The 15263-nt window shown below is 36.1% G+C and overlaps 2 protein-coding genes across 4 annotated transcripts; both read left to right on the top strand.

The window, feature by feature from the left end:
- The first annotated feature begins 368 nt into the window (after positions 1-368).
- Positions 369-4739, top strand: haus8 (HAUS augmin like complex subunit 8). Its single transcript, XM_026199405.1, has 10 exons — positions 369-522; positions 923-984; positions 1070-1128; positions 1249-1381; positions 1532-1639; positions 1747-1838; positions 3776-3934; positions 4016-4157; positions 4299-4440; positions 4558-4739. The coding sequence occupies exons 1-10, from the start codon at positions 458-460 to the stop codon at positions 4685-4687; spliced, it is 1092 nt and encodes a 363-aa protein (XP_026055190.1). The 5' UTR covers positions 369-457; the 3' UTR covers positions 4688-4739.
- Positions 4740-7475: 2736 nt separating this feature from the next.
- On the top strand, positions 7476-15242 carry LOC113041086 (MRG/MORF4L-binding protein-like). Of its 3 annotated transcripts, none has more exons than XM_026199400.1 (6): positions 7476-7662; positions 8180-8301; positions 8751-8832; positions 8917-8991; positions 9191-9227; positions 14412-15242. In XM_026199400.1, exons 1-6 carry the CDS (start codon positions 7506-7508, stop codon positions 14614-14616), a joined length of 678 nt encoding a protein of 225 aa, XP_026055185.1. In that variant the 5' UTR covers positions 7476-7505; the 3' UTR covers positions 14617-15242. The 3 variants fall into 3 exon arrangements, with proteins under 3 accessions (XP_026055185.1, XP_026055187.1, XP_026055186.1); XM_026199402.1 differs by having other exon boundaries at positions 7477-7662; positions 14408-14634; XM_026199401.1 differs by lacking the exon at positions 9191-9227 and having other exon boundaries at positions 7480-7662; positions 14408-15242.
- The last annotated feature ends 21 nt before the right edge of the window (positions 15243-15263 follow it).

Below are 15263 nucleotides of genomic sequence, written 5' to 3'. Positions count from 1 at the left end.
TCTTGATATTTAGTTTATCGTGACATGCAAATCGTTTTAAACGAATTGTTTCAGTAAAACTTTTTTTTATATAATTTATCTGTCATACATGTGACAATTAACATTTTACTAAGAGCATTTGAATATATGATTCTATTTATGTATTAAAGCTACAACTTTATTACATTAAATACGGCTTTTATTATAAAAATGTATTTGTCACAGAAATTCAGTTACTCTCCCTATTAGTAATTCATTAAAATGAAAAAAAAAAAAAACTTGCATCATTTTGCAATTTACAGGAAAATTGTGAAAATATTGTCAGGTTTCGTTTGAGTTGCCCTCCAGTGTGACAGGTGGCGCTGAACGCAGCTCGTGTGCGCGCTTCAAACCAAACACAGACGAAGAAGTACATCAATAAACCGCGCGTCGGAAAAAAAAACATCACAACAGTCCTCGCGTTGGTTTCTGTATCGTAATGGCATCCAAAAAACAGTTAAATACACGGAAAGTAGAGAAAACCGCTTCAAGTGACTCAAAAAAGTAAGATTTCACATTTACGGTCAAGTTCAAGTCTTCAGTTTTTTATTATTAAGGTCATCGTAATGCTACTTGTTGCTTGAATAATGCAACATCAATAACATCAGTCTGGCACACGCTTTTACACGGTTTTCTTTGAATTGTTATGAATTAAGTAATTTAGTAATTTATGTAGAAAATGGTGTGGTAAGTTGTCGCTATTACTGCTATTGAATCATTTGGTCTTATAACAACTAAAAGTCATTAACGTTAACTGTCTGTATCGAAAATTTAATTAAACTCAATGAGTCATTTAGACATCAAAAAACAGTATCTGGGTGTCATTAACTCGTTCTTCACTGAATGAATTGACTCTTGATCCGGTTCATGTATGCAGATGTTCAGACAGTCTTTCTTATTTTAGTTTATCAGCTGAAAATGAAGCCAGCAGTGGGAATAACAGTGGTGCCAGGAGGAAAACCAAAGGTAAGCGCACGCACCATTCATTCATTCATTGTCATAACTCCTTGATGTTATCCTGACAACTTCATCTGATCTTATTGATTTTTAGCGTCGGGCACGATTGTGAAGCCTAGATACATGCAAACTGAAACAAAGGCTCCTGCAAAGGTAACAGACTGCAAAATAATGGGAAGAAACTGAGTGTTATGTCTCCGAGTAATGTTATTCTTCGGCATCCGTGCTGCTGGGTCTAGTTTATATTAATATGAGGGCTGGTGTGTTCTGTAGGGCAGTGTACAGCAGCAGTCAATGCTGAGGCCATCCAGGCCGTCCTCTCCCAGAGTAAGCTACCCACGAAAGCCAAAGGAAGGCATACTGTCGAGACGTACAATGAGCTGTCTGGCAGACAATGACTCAGCCTGTGAGTGTTTCACTCGATGTCATATTAAATATATTCACATTTGCATTTGTTGGATCAAGGTTGTCGAAAGCTTTGTTTTATTAGAGAAGCTGATGTTCCTTACAGGATCATTGGTGACTGTGATTTTGAGCATGTAATGTTTTCCCACAGTGGTCGCCAGCATCCTGGAGTCCTCAAATGTGGGAGGAAATGTCTTCCAGTCCACTGTTTTGGATGGTCACTGCATTCGTCCAGATTTTGATGTCTCTGTCATTAATGGTGTGGTAAAGTTTAGACGAATAAAATGATATATATTATTATTATTTTTTATTAATTTTTTTTCCCCATCAAACCTGTTTGCTTAATATGTTGGTTATATTTTACAGATAAAGTTGCGCATCCAAACACAGTGGACCCTGATAATGAGGAAAGGGACATGGCGATGGAGACGTTTATTTTGGCTTTCCTCACTGCTAAGGTCTGAGCTTAAGTTAAACTATTTTACTAAAAGGGACTCACAAATGTACCTATGATTTGTTTTCTAAATTAGCAACATTTTGTCTTTAAATTTAATCAAAGATGGTCACTAGAATGTGCCTCACATAAATATTCCATTAAATTTATTTTATCAAAATAAGTTGATCGAGATCTATCCACAGACCTCAATAATTGATTTAGATCAATTGGTTTAAAAATTAAGTTTTCAGGTTATAAATTCAATTACTAGTTTTTTTTTTTTTTATCACTAATTAAATTTAAAACTAAAAAAATTAAAAACTATTTAAATGTCTTTTTAACTACAATTAGATATAGTGCAATATAAGGATTCCCATATTGGATTGGTATGAATATTATCACTTAAAAGTAGACATTTCAAGCTTTTTGTAATATATTGCCTATATTTTAAACCCACCGACTAAAAGATTAAGACACTACCTGTCCCAAAAATATCACACAAAGTTGCTACAGCTTTGTTCTTAGCTATTTCAGAATCTGGAAAAATGACTGGGGTTAACTTGTTACTGCAGTCGAGTGATATGAATGTGCGTGATGTACAGCATGATAAATGCTCGTCACTTCTTCTGCCCAAACTTTGTCAGCCTGTGGGTCATTTGGTTCACTGATTTGCATGTTTCTTGATGACGTGTTTTTTTTTCTGTGGTACTCACATGCACCATGTCACTCACGTTGTATTCTCCTCCATGTCCCACAGAAAAACTGCTTTTGCATAAAATGCAAAAAGCTCTCTCTGCTTCTACAGGTCTTAACCAAGAGTATGTTTTAGTCTATTTGCTATTAAAAGTGCATCTTCTCTTTTTCGTGGCCACACTGGCCATGGCTGCTTAACCTGACCGAACAGCATCCGCGCTCTTCAATTTGAGATTGTTGAGGAGGTGTTCGTGTACTAGTCAACAGTTGGATTGACGTACGACTCAGCCTATCGACTAACAGTTTTATTGCTCTCCTCTGAACTATTGGACATAAGTTAACAGTACGCCTATGGATGTATCCGTGTATTTATTAGGCAGGGTCGAATGAAAAAGTGGGACATATGCTCAGTTTCCCTGAGGTGGGACAAAGGTTAAAATTGCTGTACAGTACAAGGTAAAGCGGGACAGGTGATCACTCTATAATCGCGCCAGTTATTCAGCCAATAAAGTGTAGGCCTATGTATTTCAAAATTGTGTCTAGTACTATATAAATTACAGGTTTAATTGGCATCTTTATTTCAAATGACCCGACCGACCGTTACCCGAATATCATAAAAAATATTAGATTTAGATTAATGTTTTAACTGTTAGAAATTAGATTTTACATCCAGGGTTATAATAGTTAACAAAAAATAAAATTGAAATTTAAAATGTAAAAACCATAAAAAGAAAACCTTTTCATTACCTTAAAAAATAAAAAAAAAATACATGACCTATATATGGTCCCTGAATGTGTTTTAATTGTATTTGTATAAGATTTAATTTTCTATACAGCACTTTGCTCCACTTCTGTGTTTTTTAAAGTGCTTATAAATAAAGTTTGATTTGACCTAACTAAAATAAGTTGTAAAATACTTTATTTCAGCTGGTTGCCAAGGCAACATTTTCTCATTTTAAATTAACTTGATGTACTAAAATGTACTACTAAGCAGATGTGTATTAAAAATAAAAATGACTAAAACAAAAGTACTAAAACATGAAATAAAATTAAAATGGAAAAATACTTTCCATATTTCCCCTGTATTGAAATAAGAAGAGCTAGCAACACCAAACAAAAAAAAGGCTCCTAATGCATGTGATATGCTAATTATGAACATTAATCCAAAATATTTTTGTACATGTTTCTTTCGATTTTATGGCTCTTTTTTTTTTTAATATTTTGTGTTTAAAATGTTTGGTAAGGTTTTCATGTTCCTCTGTCTAGATTGAGCATAATACCCGAAGATTTCGAGAGGAGGCAGAGAGGAATATTCTGGCAGTGATGGAGAAAGAGCAGCAGTTGTCTGCTCAAGTTAATCGCAAGAAGCGGCAGTATCTGCTGCTGGAAAAGCAGAAACAGTTCAACAGTTTACTGGACTTACAGGTCATCTTCACACAGTTAACACTGTTTCTTCAATCTCCACCATGACACCTCTCACATTCGAGTCCCTCTTCTTATATGCAGATGGAGGCTTTAGCTCCCGTTGCTGCTGGAGCGAACACCTTTGCAGAGGACTACAAGTCATTCGCCACTGCTATTGATGCCACGAGACACAAGCTTCCCGTGAAGAACGTGGACATTGGAGACGACGCGGACCAGTTTTTAGGTGAGATTTGCTCAACCAGTTTTTGTTTAGTCTATACTACTTTATAACTTGATGTACTTTGTCTGAAAATGTTTTGTCAGTTTAATTGATGATTTTATAGTGATTCCAACCCTGTGTATTAATAATATTTATCTTGCACAGACAAAGCTATTGAATCTCTGAATCGGAGTGAGCGTGTCTTGCAACATTTTACAAAGGACATCCCCACTGACTGTGAGGCTTCAAAACAGTGTCTTCGAGAGATAGAAGATACAGCGAATGAAATCGGCCAACAGGTGACGAGGTACGGCTGCTTCAGTCTCCATATAAGAGCCAATCGCACCTTACAGAGCTTGATATTTCCTCTGTGCCATTCTTTAATTAAACTTGATCTGATTCTGTCTTTATTTGGGTTTATTAGGACGTTTTCCGATCTTCTGGAGGTGTCCTCACTTGTAAGCCGAGAGAGTGTTTTAATCAAGCAGTCATTGGAGGAAGACGAGCTCGGACTGAGCACAGCCCAGACACTCTTCTGTCCCTCCACACTCTGATACATTATCACATCTGTTTACAGTTTAATAAATATAACATGCTAACCATCAATGAATTGTTGGTATTTATTTGATATATTGCTGCAGGATGATTAAAAGAATTAGTCATGTGTTCAGTCAGACTGGTGGAGGAGTGTGTTTAATAAAACAACCATATTGATTCATCTGTATTATAACAACACAGAAGAACACCTTGAAGTTGGCTATTCTTGTTTAATTTCTTTATGGTCTAATTTTTTTTTTTTTTTTTTTTTTTTTATTGAGATCAACAACCCAAACCGTATGTATAGTGTATGTAGACAGAGAAATGTGATACCATGTTTACATTGTATTAATTAATTTAAAGTCATTTGCACCTAACATCAATTACTGAACAATTATGAAGTGAATTATGCTTGTTGCTTTTCATGCTCCGGTATCAACCATGGTACATGAAAGATCTAACATTTCTTCAAAAAATAAGTAGATCTTTTATATTATTAATAGTGATTTGATGTTCTACTTCACATAAGAAATATATTAGAGTAGGTATTTTCTTACAAAAAAAAAAAAAAACGACCAGATAAAAGTTTCCCCACAAGGACAAGAAAGCAGATTCTAAGATTTGGTTTATGTGAAAATTGCATTGCATAGTAAATATCATAGACCGTAAAAAGTGAGTGAGTGTTTTTATTCGGGTTAATGCACGATGATATGCCATGAGCAGTCAGAAAGCTAACTGATAACTATTTGATACAAATAGTCTCTGTTTGTTGAGACAAGTGTAATGTCATTAAAGTATCAAGCAAACGTACAACTAACAGGTTACAGCATGCACATCAGATAGCTATAATTGCATAACATATATTTTGGAAATAACTCGTTTCCAGTCATAAACGAGATACATTTATGTCAATAAAGAGAAAAGATTATTCAATAAGGTAGCAGAGAGCATCCTACATACCTTAGAAATGCAATTCTGGAGGATCTTTTTTAATTTTATTTTTAAAATTTAGATTAAAGCCTTTATGACTGGTTTTGTGGTCCGTGGTCGTAATATATATATATATCAGAGTTTTTTATCAAATAGAAAATTTTTTCTGTTTTCTATTCTATTTATCTATTCAGCAATACGGTCTAATAATTACTGAGTGTCAGATGATTCTGAATCACCTGCAGAAATCATTAGCAGCAGTTGTCAGTTTGTCATACGTTATACATTTATTAGTATGCTTTCTGTCTTGTTTGATTTTCAGGTTGCATCGGTCTAGAAGGGGCAGAGGAAACAGGCATAAGGAGCAAGGTCACGTGAACAGAGATCAGCTGGAGGAGCAGAAAGCTGAGGACTCAGTGCCTCGTGGCACCTGTATGACTATGTGTCCTGTGAGTGCATACAGCCCGCATCGTTGGCAGAGGCTATTCACAGTAACTCAGCACACCAATCTGTGATTCGACTATATGGTTAACATTACACAAGACCATCAATAGCTGTCAGTTCTGTTGGAGCAGATGATAAAACTTATGTCATAGTCATTTTGACACGATCGACCCGGATTCGAATCTGCCTTCTTGCTAACTTTTTTCTTCCTTTTCAAATTTCAAATCACATCACATCAGAAATAAATCATTTATTTTAAATGAAAAAGAAGAAAATTATCTACAAATTGAAAATAAAGTATTGGGTAGGGTTAGGGTAGATGTAGGGAGGGTTGTCCCAATAAGGTGGCATCCATATAGTATTTTGAATTAAAATTAAAATGTATACTAAATAAGTTATTGCATACCATTTTATAATGTACAACAAAACTGAGGTGCAGCTAATTGCCACTATTTGCAATAAGTAGTTTAAAAAGCAGAAAGTCCTGCTATTTTAATATAGTGTAAATAGCATCTGTCATAAGAAAATATGCTATTTTCACTTAGTGTATATAGCCTCTATCACTATTTACTCTTAGTGCTAATAGCCGCTGCCTAAAAAAAAAGCACTGAGTGGATTTTTATCATTATAGGGTGGTTGTGTACATACGCTGCCAACACATTTTAGTTCAAACAATCTGTAAAGGTACATGTCCAATCCATTGATAAACAAATTTGCACAGAAAATTACATTAATTACAAACCCCTGTATGGAAATGAATGTCATTATGTTGTACAATTAAAAAATTCATATTAAATAAAAGGGCACACCTTGAAATTATGAAATAAACAAGAATTTAAATAGCTTTAAATTAGTGTGAAACAATACACAAAGAAAACTAATCCTTGCAAATAGAAATGTTCTAAGTAGATGTGTAAAAAAAAAAAAAAGCTTAGAATTATGGTTATATAAACAATAATATATTAAATGTGTTATTAACAAATCCTTCAAGTAAAAGAGGGCCATTCTAACAAACAAGTATAGGGTAAATAAATAATGCAAACCTTGAAATTATGATAACTGTAATATAATCTAAACAATAATATACATTGCATTAATGAATGTGAATTAAGAGACTATTATTAACAATCCCCTGTAAGCAAAAAAGTGCAATTCTGATGTAAACATTTAAATAATAAATAAAAGTGCAAACCTTGAAAATCTGACAATATAAACAAACTTATATACATTTCTTATAATAAATACGATTAATAACAAACCCCTGTAAACAATTCTATCGTAAAGAATTACGTAAGAACGTAACTATTCTAAAGAAATTAAAAAAGCAAAACTTGAAATTATGATAAATATAAAGTTTTTTTTTCTGCAAATAGGTAAACACTTGATGAAACTGCACAATAAATCTAAAGCAATCTGAGGGTCTGTTATGTATCTGTGATCGTTGTGTCGAAGCGTGTGTAAATGTGTCTCAGCAGCAGAAACATGGGGGAAGCAGAGACTGTGCCATCCGACGACAAACAAGCAGAAACCGGCATCTGCACAGCCGAGGACTCGATCGTATGGAGTCAAGAAGTAGAAGTGTGTCTTTTTCACGCAATGCTGGGTCATAAACCCGTCGGTAAGATTAATTCATTTATGTGAAAATGATTTATGAATAGCAAGGCCCTGAACTCCACACGTGAAACAATAGCGAATAACATCATAAATAAGACCACATGCTCCTTTTAACCTTTGAAGTATCTCAAATCAATTAATAATACAAATATTTAATCATACCAATCATATTTTAAAATACTGATGAAGCGTTTTAGAGTTAATTTAAAGGTTTTCAGTGATTCTTTATTGGGCTTTATCGAGTTCAGTCGCTATTTGTTGAAAGGAAATCGAATATAGTGATTGCATGCACGGCTTTGTTACCATTTTGAGATATATTGTAGACTATCTTTGCATATTTGTGTTTTTATGAGCACTAGTGTTGTGTTTATGGATGGAGTTAGCATTGAATGTGTGTTGACGTTAGCAAACATTAGCGCGGCTGCTATGATAGCATCACGGCTATGCTAATTTACAACAACACAAAGGTGTTTTCTGTGCTGTAAGGAGCGTGTCTCTGTGAAACTGTCTCATATTTTCAGGAGTGAATCGTCATTTCCACATGATCTGTATTCGTGATAAGTTCAGTCAGAACATCGGCAGGCAGGTGTCCTCTAAAGTCATCTGGGATCACCTGAGCACCATGTACGACATGCAGGCGCTGGTAAGACCACTCAACTCGTGCTTACTCGGGATGAGAAGATTTGTTTTAGGATATGCATTCACTGCATGCATTGTTCGTCACAATAATGTAATGTATTATATGTGGGATTCAAAACTCTTAATTGAAAATTTGGTATTTAAAATGGAAATATTGCATAATTTCTCATGATGGTACTATCAATATATGGTATTATACCAATATATGTCAGGACAATTAATTGTTAACTGTAGTTTCCGAAGCATTTATTATAAATGTTCTACTTTTGAAATATTTTGAGGGATTACATTTATAATCAGAAGTTATCATTGGTATATTATAAAGTTAATTATTATCACAAATTATGAGCTGACTACTCATCTTTTATTGCTGTTATTTCCAACAGGGATAAATAAAGCGGATTCTACAATATTTCTGAAATCTAATCAGTAAATTACTTTTTATTGCTGCAGCACGAATCAGAAATACTCCCGTTTCCAAACTCGGAGAAGAGCTTTGTGCTGCCTGAAGAGATCATACAGGAAGTCAAGGAAGGTGAGCCGCTCGTAATCTTGTGATTTACTGCTGATCCGTTTGATTTGACTGATGTACTTAAAAGCAATTTTTGTCTTTGCGCAGGTAAAGTGGGATCTGAAGACGAAGTGAAGGAGGAGTTCAAAGAAGAGAGTGACCCACCTGCAACCCACGAAGAAGGTTCTCTTCTCCTCCACTCTTTTTATTTATCTCATCTACTCACCCCTTCTTTTTCCTTTCCCCCTCTCTCGTTTTCTTTTTGACGAAAGCGTCTATTAAAACCTGCGTCATTACTTCACTTTTTTTGTTCTGGATCGTTCTCCCGTTGGCGTGAAGCTCAGCGTGGCTCACACTGGTCATTTGTGTCTCATTTTCAAAGGTCTGGGTCCCAGTATGGCTCGCCAGGATTTTGCGAGGTATGGACAGAAGAAAACGTTTCGCTCTGTTCCAAAGCTCCAGCTTGAGCTCAGTACAGACCAGCTCATTACCAGAGGCCTCTGTAGACAGCCTTCAGAGACCTCTGACCATGTGCGTCTTTCTCTCCGGCTTTCTCTCGCTGTCCTTCTTTCTCTTTTGTCTTTTTTTGTGTGTTCTCTGCACCCCAGCTGTTATTATTCTTTGTGTGTGTGAAGCATGGCACGTTGAGGGTTTGTTGAACAGCAGCAGCAGCTTTATATGATAATGAGATCCCTTGCAAGTTCACAGGTTGAAGAAATAATATACTCTGGTTCAGCCTTTAATTTAAGTAAACCATCAAAGATACAAGTTATGTTCCAAAACCTTGTGTTTTGCCCCATACTTATTGCCTACATGGCATATCAACTTTATAAATGACAGATTTTGAACTCTGTGCAGACAGCACAAACAAAGCACACTCAAAACCTCAGTAGAGTCAGTGTTGTGTTTGTATGGTAACACTGCATGCCAATAAGCATAAGCTGTCTTCAGTCAGTCAGAATGATCATAATTATTAGATATTTTGCATGTCAAAAGTTTATTTTCTTGAATCGATTAAATGTCAGCACATTCCTGCAGCTTTCATTTCAGATTTGTTTTAGAAAACCAGTAGCACCAATGCATTCAAAACTTATTTTTGAGTAGAATGTTGTGTTAGCATGTTGCTAACAATACAATAAGCTAATAAGCACATGGTGTTTTCGCATTATTTCAGAATTATCATAATTACGAGTGTATGACTTGATAAAATCCATGTCCTTAATGGCTTGTAAAAGCGAATTTGTTTTTCTCAGAGCTCAAATTTGCTCAACATCATACACAAGCACGCAACTAGTAATAAGATATTGTGGTCTTGTCTATTGGTGACGCAAATTATCCAGATTAATTTAGCCATTAATGGTGTTGCCAAGATTCAGAGGATGTGAACAGCTCTGAGCAGAACTGCAGTAACTATAACAAGGTGTAAACACAACAATATACAGGGTACACAAATATAGGTTAAAATAAAGAACGGAAATTAAAACCATTACCATCTCACTGTCTAGTATTTTGCACCGCACATTGCAGCGCATTAGGTGATTCCTGTTCCACAATGCTGTCTTAATATTCGTCTAAAATGTAGGGTTTGGATCAGAACGCCAGTATATAGTACCTGCTACTTGAAGCAACTTAATGAATAGATTTTGGATTATTTGGTGAAATACTTGTGAACGAAGGATTAAAGGAATGGTTAACCCAAAAATGAAAACGCTGTCTTCATTTACTCACGCTTGTGTCCTTTCAAACCGGTATGAGTTTCTTTCTTATGTTGAACACAAAATATATTTTAAAGAATTAAACAGCTGTTGGTCCCAATTGACTTCAATATAAGGGAAAGAAATACTATGGAAGTCAATAGGGACCATCAACTGTTTGATTACCAGCTTTCTTCAAAAAATATATTCTGTCTTTATCATAAGAAAGAAACTCATACATGTATGGAATGACATGAAGTTGAGTAAATGATGACATATTTTTCATTTTTAGGTGAACTATCCCTTGAAACTCTTATATTTTAGTAGTTGTTATGTGTATGACTTAGCTATTTGTGTTAGGCAGGGCAAGTTTATTTATATAGCACATTTCACACACAATGGTAATTCAAAGTGCTTTACATAAAATTAAGTAAAATAATCATAAAGAAATAATCACAACAATAAAACAAGCAATTTAAAACATGTAAACTGATTTAAAATTAATTTAAAACAGTTACAAATTCTAAAAGATGATTTATATATAAAATAGTGCAATCAGTTTGGACGTAGCACAGTGTTCATTCAATAAAATGAGCTCACCTTAGACAAAAGTGAGCTTTCAATTGCTCATAAGCACATTTATGAAAATGTAAGAAGTTTTTAAGTGACTTTATTAATGTGGAAAATGGTGAAAATAAATAATACTCTATTAAAGTGATCCTCAAATCTGGCTTGCGAGATCCAGTTTCCTGCAGAGTTTAGCTCCGACTCTAATTAAACACACCTGCCTGTGATTTTCTAATGATCCTGTAGACACTGATTAGCAAACTCATGCGCGTTTGATTAGGGTTAGAGCTAAACTTCGCAGGAAAGTGGATCTCGCGAGCCAGATTTGAGGATCACTGCTCTATTAGTACCAGAGATTATTTCTTGATCATCCAGGGGCGAATAATTTGAAGGGTCTGCTCTGAATGGGTCAATAAATTTCAATTAATAAATAATTCTTAAAATAGCGAAATTAAAATATTACAATAAAAACGTATTTCTTTTTATTTTTCCTCAATACCTAGTGTTTTCACTGAAGAAAATGCATTTATGCATAAATTGCATATATATTTGTCCCTGAACCACAAAACCAGTCATAAGGGCCCTTTCTTTTTTTTCAATTGATATTTATATATAATCTGAATAAATAAGCTTAATATATTGTATTAATCATACATTTACTGTATTCCCATATTCTGTTAATTAAAAAAAGTTGGAAAAACAAGCAGCTTTGTCATTAATAGAGCAGAAACCTTTGGGGGATGTGGGTATTTTATTTATATTTTTTATGGTATTTTTTGGAAGTCAGCACGTTACTGGCGCTTGAGTTTCACTTGCTTTAGAAGTAGTAGTTGAATTATTAAGAAGGCAAATTATGCTGTCAAAACATGTTATGTAAAGCTGATTATGTAAATGTGTTTTTTTTCTCTCAGCACCAATTAAGAGGATTCGTTTTAGAAAAACTTTATAGACATTTTATAGACATGCATTTAAAGGGTTATTTAACCCAAAAAGTTGTCATTTATGACTCACCCTCATGTCTTTCCAAACCCATAAGACCTCTGTTCATCTTCAGAACACAGTTTAAGATATTTTAGATTTAGTCCGAGAGCTTTCTGTCCCTCCATTGAAAACCTATATACGGTATACAGTCCATGTCCAGAAAGGTAAGAAAAACATCATCAAAGTAGTCCATGTGACATCAGAGGGTCAGTTAGAATTTTTTGAAGCATCGAAAATACATTTTTGTCCAAAAATAGCAAAAACGACGACTTTATTCAGCATTGTCTTCTCTACCGTGTCTGTTTTGAGCGGGTTCACTGCAGATTTGTGATATCTGGTTCGCGAACGAATCATTCGATGTAACAGGATCTTTTTGAACCAGTTCACCAAATCGAACTGAATCATTTGTAACGGTTCGCGTTTCCAATACGCATTAATCCACAAATTACTTAAGCTGTAACTTTTTTTAAAGTGGCTGACATTCCCTCTGAGTTCAAACAAACCAATATCCTGGAGTAATTCATGTACTCAAACAGTACACTGACTGAACTGCTGTGAAGAGAGAACTGAAGATAAACACCGAGCCCAGCAAGAACAAAAGAACGAACGAAAGATTGACTCGTTCTCGAGTCAAGAACCGTTTCTGTCAGATGCGTCCTATTCGAGAACCGAGGAGCTGATGATACTAAGCATGTGTGATTCATGTCTGATTCTGTGCTAGTGTTATGAGCGCGGGTAAACCGAAGGCTTGAATCGAGGGCAATCATCGCAAATGACGCCATTACGTTGAGCGCAAAAGAACCAGTGAACCGTTTTCTTCAACCGGTTTATTGAATTGAACTGTCCGAAAGAACTACTGGTGATCTGAAAACCGATGCAACCGGTTCTTGACTCGAGAACGAGTCAATCTTTCGTTCATTATCTGGCTCGGTTCGGTGTTCATCTTCAGTTCTCTCTTCACAGAGAATATTGGTTTGTTTGAACTCAGAGGGAGTGTCAGCCACATTAAAAAAGTTAACAGCTTAAGTCATTTGTGGATTAATGCATATTAGATACGCAAACTAGGGCTGCACGATATTGGGAAAAAATGACATTGCGATATTTTATTTTTCTGCGATATATTGCGATATTTTTTCTTACAAACAAAAATGGGGTGAGCACACTTACATTCTCATTTTAAATGATTTAAACATCGACACCATTGTGTCAATTGATTAATATGCGCGAGGGAGAGAGAGCAAGACAGCGCTCGTGTTGTTTGAAGATGGCTCGCTCTGTCTCTCTCTCGCGCGCTCTCCGTCTCCGTCTCTCTCGCGCGCTGTCTGTCTCTGACTCTCTCGCGCGCGCTCTCTCTCGTGATCTCTCTCTCTCTGCCCTATTAAACTTGCATGTGTTTTTCAGTCCTGTCAATGATAAACTTTCACTCTATGATGGTTAAGGTTTGCAATTAATCTGCGAATCACATTCGTCAAGGGCCGGGGAGCAGCTGGCCCGTACAGTTAATGAATAACAGATCAACTACGACAGCCTACATCGCACATCGTGGATTCATACATCGCGATATCAATGCTTAAATGACACATCGTGCAGCCCTAACGCAAACCATTTCAAACTACTCAGTTTGATTTGGTGAACTGGTTCAAGAAGATCCAGTTACATCGAATGATTCGTTCGCGAACCGGATATCACAACACGCTTTGTTTTGAACTCTCTCTCACAACAGACATGGAAGAGAAGACAATGGTGAATAAAGTCGTAGTTTTTGTTATTTTTGGACCAAAATGTGTTTTTGATGCTTCAACAAAACTCTAACTGACCCTCTGATGTCACATGGACTACTTTGATGATGTTTTTCTTACCTTTCTGGACATGGACAGTATACCGTACACACAGCTTCAATGGACGGACTGAGAGCTCTCGGACTAAATCTAAAATATCTTAAACTGTGTTCCGAAGATAAACGGAGGTCTTATGGGTTTGGAAAGACATGAGGGTGAGTCATAAATGACATAACTTTTTGGGTGAACTAACCCTTTAAAGGTGAGGTGTGTAGTTTTTGTGACCCTAGCATCATCAAAACAAACTGCAAAAATTTCAGATCAATTTTCTTCTCTATCTATCACTGTTTGGACGAACAGGTCCTTCCACCACTTCCAACTTTGACAATTGCTAATGCCAATGGCAGGCTTCATTTAGTGCGGAAATTACACACCACTTTTTATTATGATACAAATAGTTAATTTAGGTGGAAATAAGTTTTTATTTCCTCTAAAATTGGTTTTAATATGGTTTGCTCTTTGTGTTCCCATATCCCACCCTTTTTTCCCTATTTCCTCCCTCCCTTTTCCCTTCGTCAGGCAGCAATTCCTCGGTGAAGATGTCGGAGAGGTCGGGCAACGGGCGCGAGAAAGAGAGAGAGCGGGCGGAGAGGGGGGGCTCAGGTGAGATGGGCAGCGGGTCGAAAGAATCATCCGGGGAGAAGAGGAAGAGGAGTCGAGCCGTGGAGAAGGTGATGAACTCCAGCAACCCCTCCAGCCCCGGAGGAGCCAAGCGCCGCAGGACGTAGCCACAGCTTGCAGCAGGATGACTTGGGACATCAGACATTTGAAAAGAACTGAAAAGAAAGGTGTAGCTAATATTGGTCGTGCTAGAGCCAATGTGCAAGTGAAATGACATGATGTTCGTCTGCGTTATCTGCAGTCCAGAGGTTCACTGCGAGAGGCGTTCTGAGCTCTTCACTGACAGATGGAGCAAATATAGACAAAGCAAAGTCTTTGGTGGTTGTGTAGGATATGACTAGACTGATGGGGAAAGTATGATAAACAAATAAGCTTTCCTCTGCCGAGTTTGGACTCAAAACAGCAAGTTTTTAAAAAAGATTTGTGGGAATTTTAAGTGGTAGCTTTATTTTATTTTCGTCAGAGCAGACGTTCTTGAGACGGACCAGAGAATCGACTAGTTTGTTGTGTGATTTTATTAGAACTTACACTGTAAATAAGCGGAGCTAGATGTGTTATTAACTGTATGAAATAACTTGGTTCTATTAGCCAATTAGACAGTCAATGATCTGATGCTTAGGAAATAGTGATTGACATTTGCACTGTTTCTGAGTCATGTTTGATTGAAATATTTGACCGAATGTGTGTTAAACACATCAGGAGTATGTCCCTGATTAAAAAAATAATAGTGAACCATGTTGGTCTGATGACTTCT

This window comes from Carassius auratus, chromosome 23, assembly GCF_003368295.1.
Source record: "Carassius auratus strain Wakin chromosome 23, ASM336829v1, whole genome shotgun sequence".
Taxonomy (NCBI): domain Eukaryota; kingdom Metazoa; phylum Chordata; class Actinopteri; order Cypriniformes; family Cyprinidae; genus Carassius; species Carassius auratus.
Note: the sequence above shows the minus strand (reverse complement) of the source record. Positions and strands in the feature narration are given on the sequence as shown.

Excerpts from the sequence above, each read along its gene's own strand:
- LOC113041086 (XM_026199400.1), top strand. The coding sequence starts at position 7,506 with ATGTGTCTCAGCAGCAGAAACATGGGGGAAGCAGAGACTGTGCCATCC. Across the intron at positions 8,992-9,190 it reads ACCTGCAACCCACGAAGAAG|GTCTGGGTCCCAGTATGGCT; the intron begins GTTCTCTTCTCC and ends TCATTTTCAAAG. Across the intron at positions 9,228-14,411 it reads GCTCGCCAGGATTTTGCGAG|CAATTCCTCGGTGAAGATGT; the intron begins GTATGGACAGAA and ends TTCGTCAGGCAG.
- haus8 (XM_026199405.1), top strand. The coding sequence starts at position 458 with ATGGCATCCAAAAAACAGTTAAATACACGGAAAGTAGAGAAAACCGCT. Across the intron at positions 1,129-1,248 it reads AAACAAAGGCTCCTGCAAAG|GGCAGTGTACAGCAGCAGTC; the intron begins GTAACAGACTGC and ends TGTGTTCTGTAG. Across the intron at positions 1,640-1,746 it reads TGATGTCTCTGTCATTAATG|ATAAAGTTGCGCATCCAAAC; the intron begins GTGTGGTAAAGT and ends TATATTTTACAG.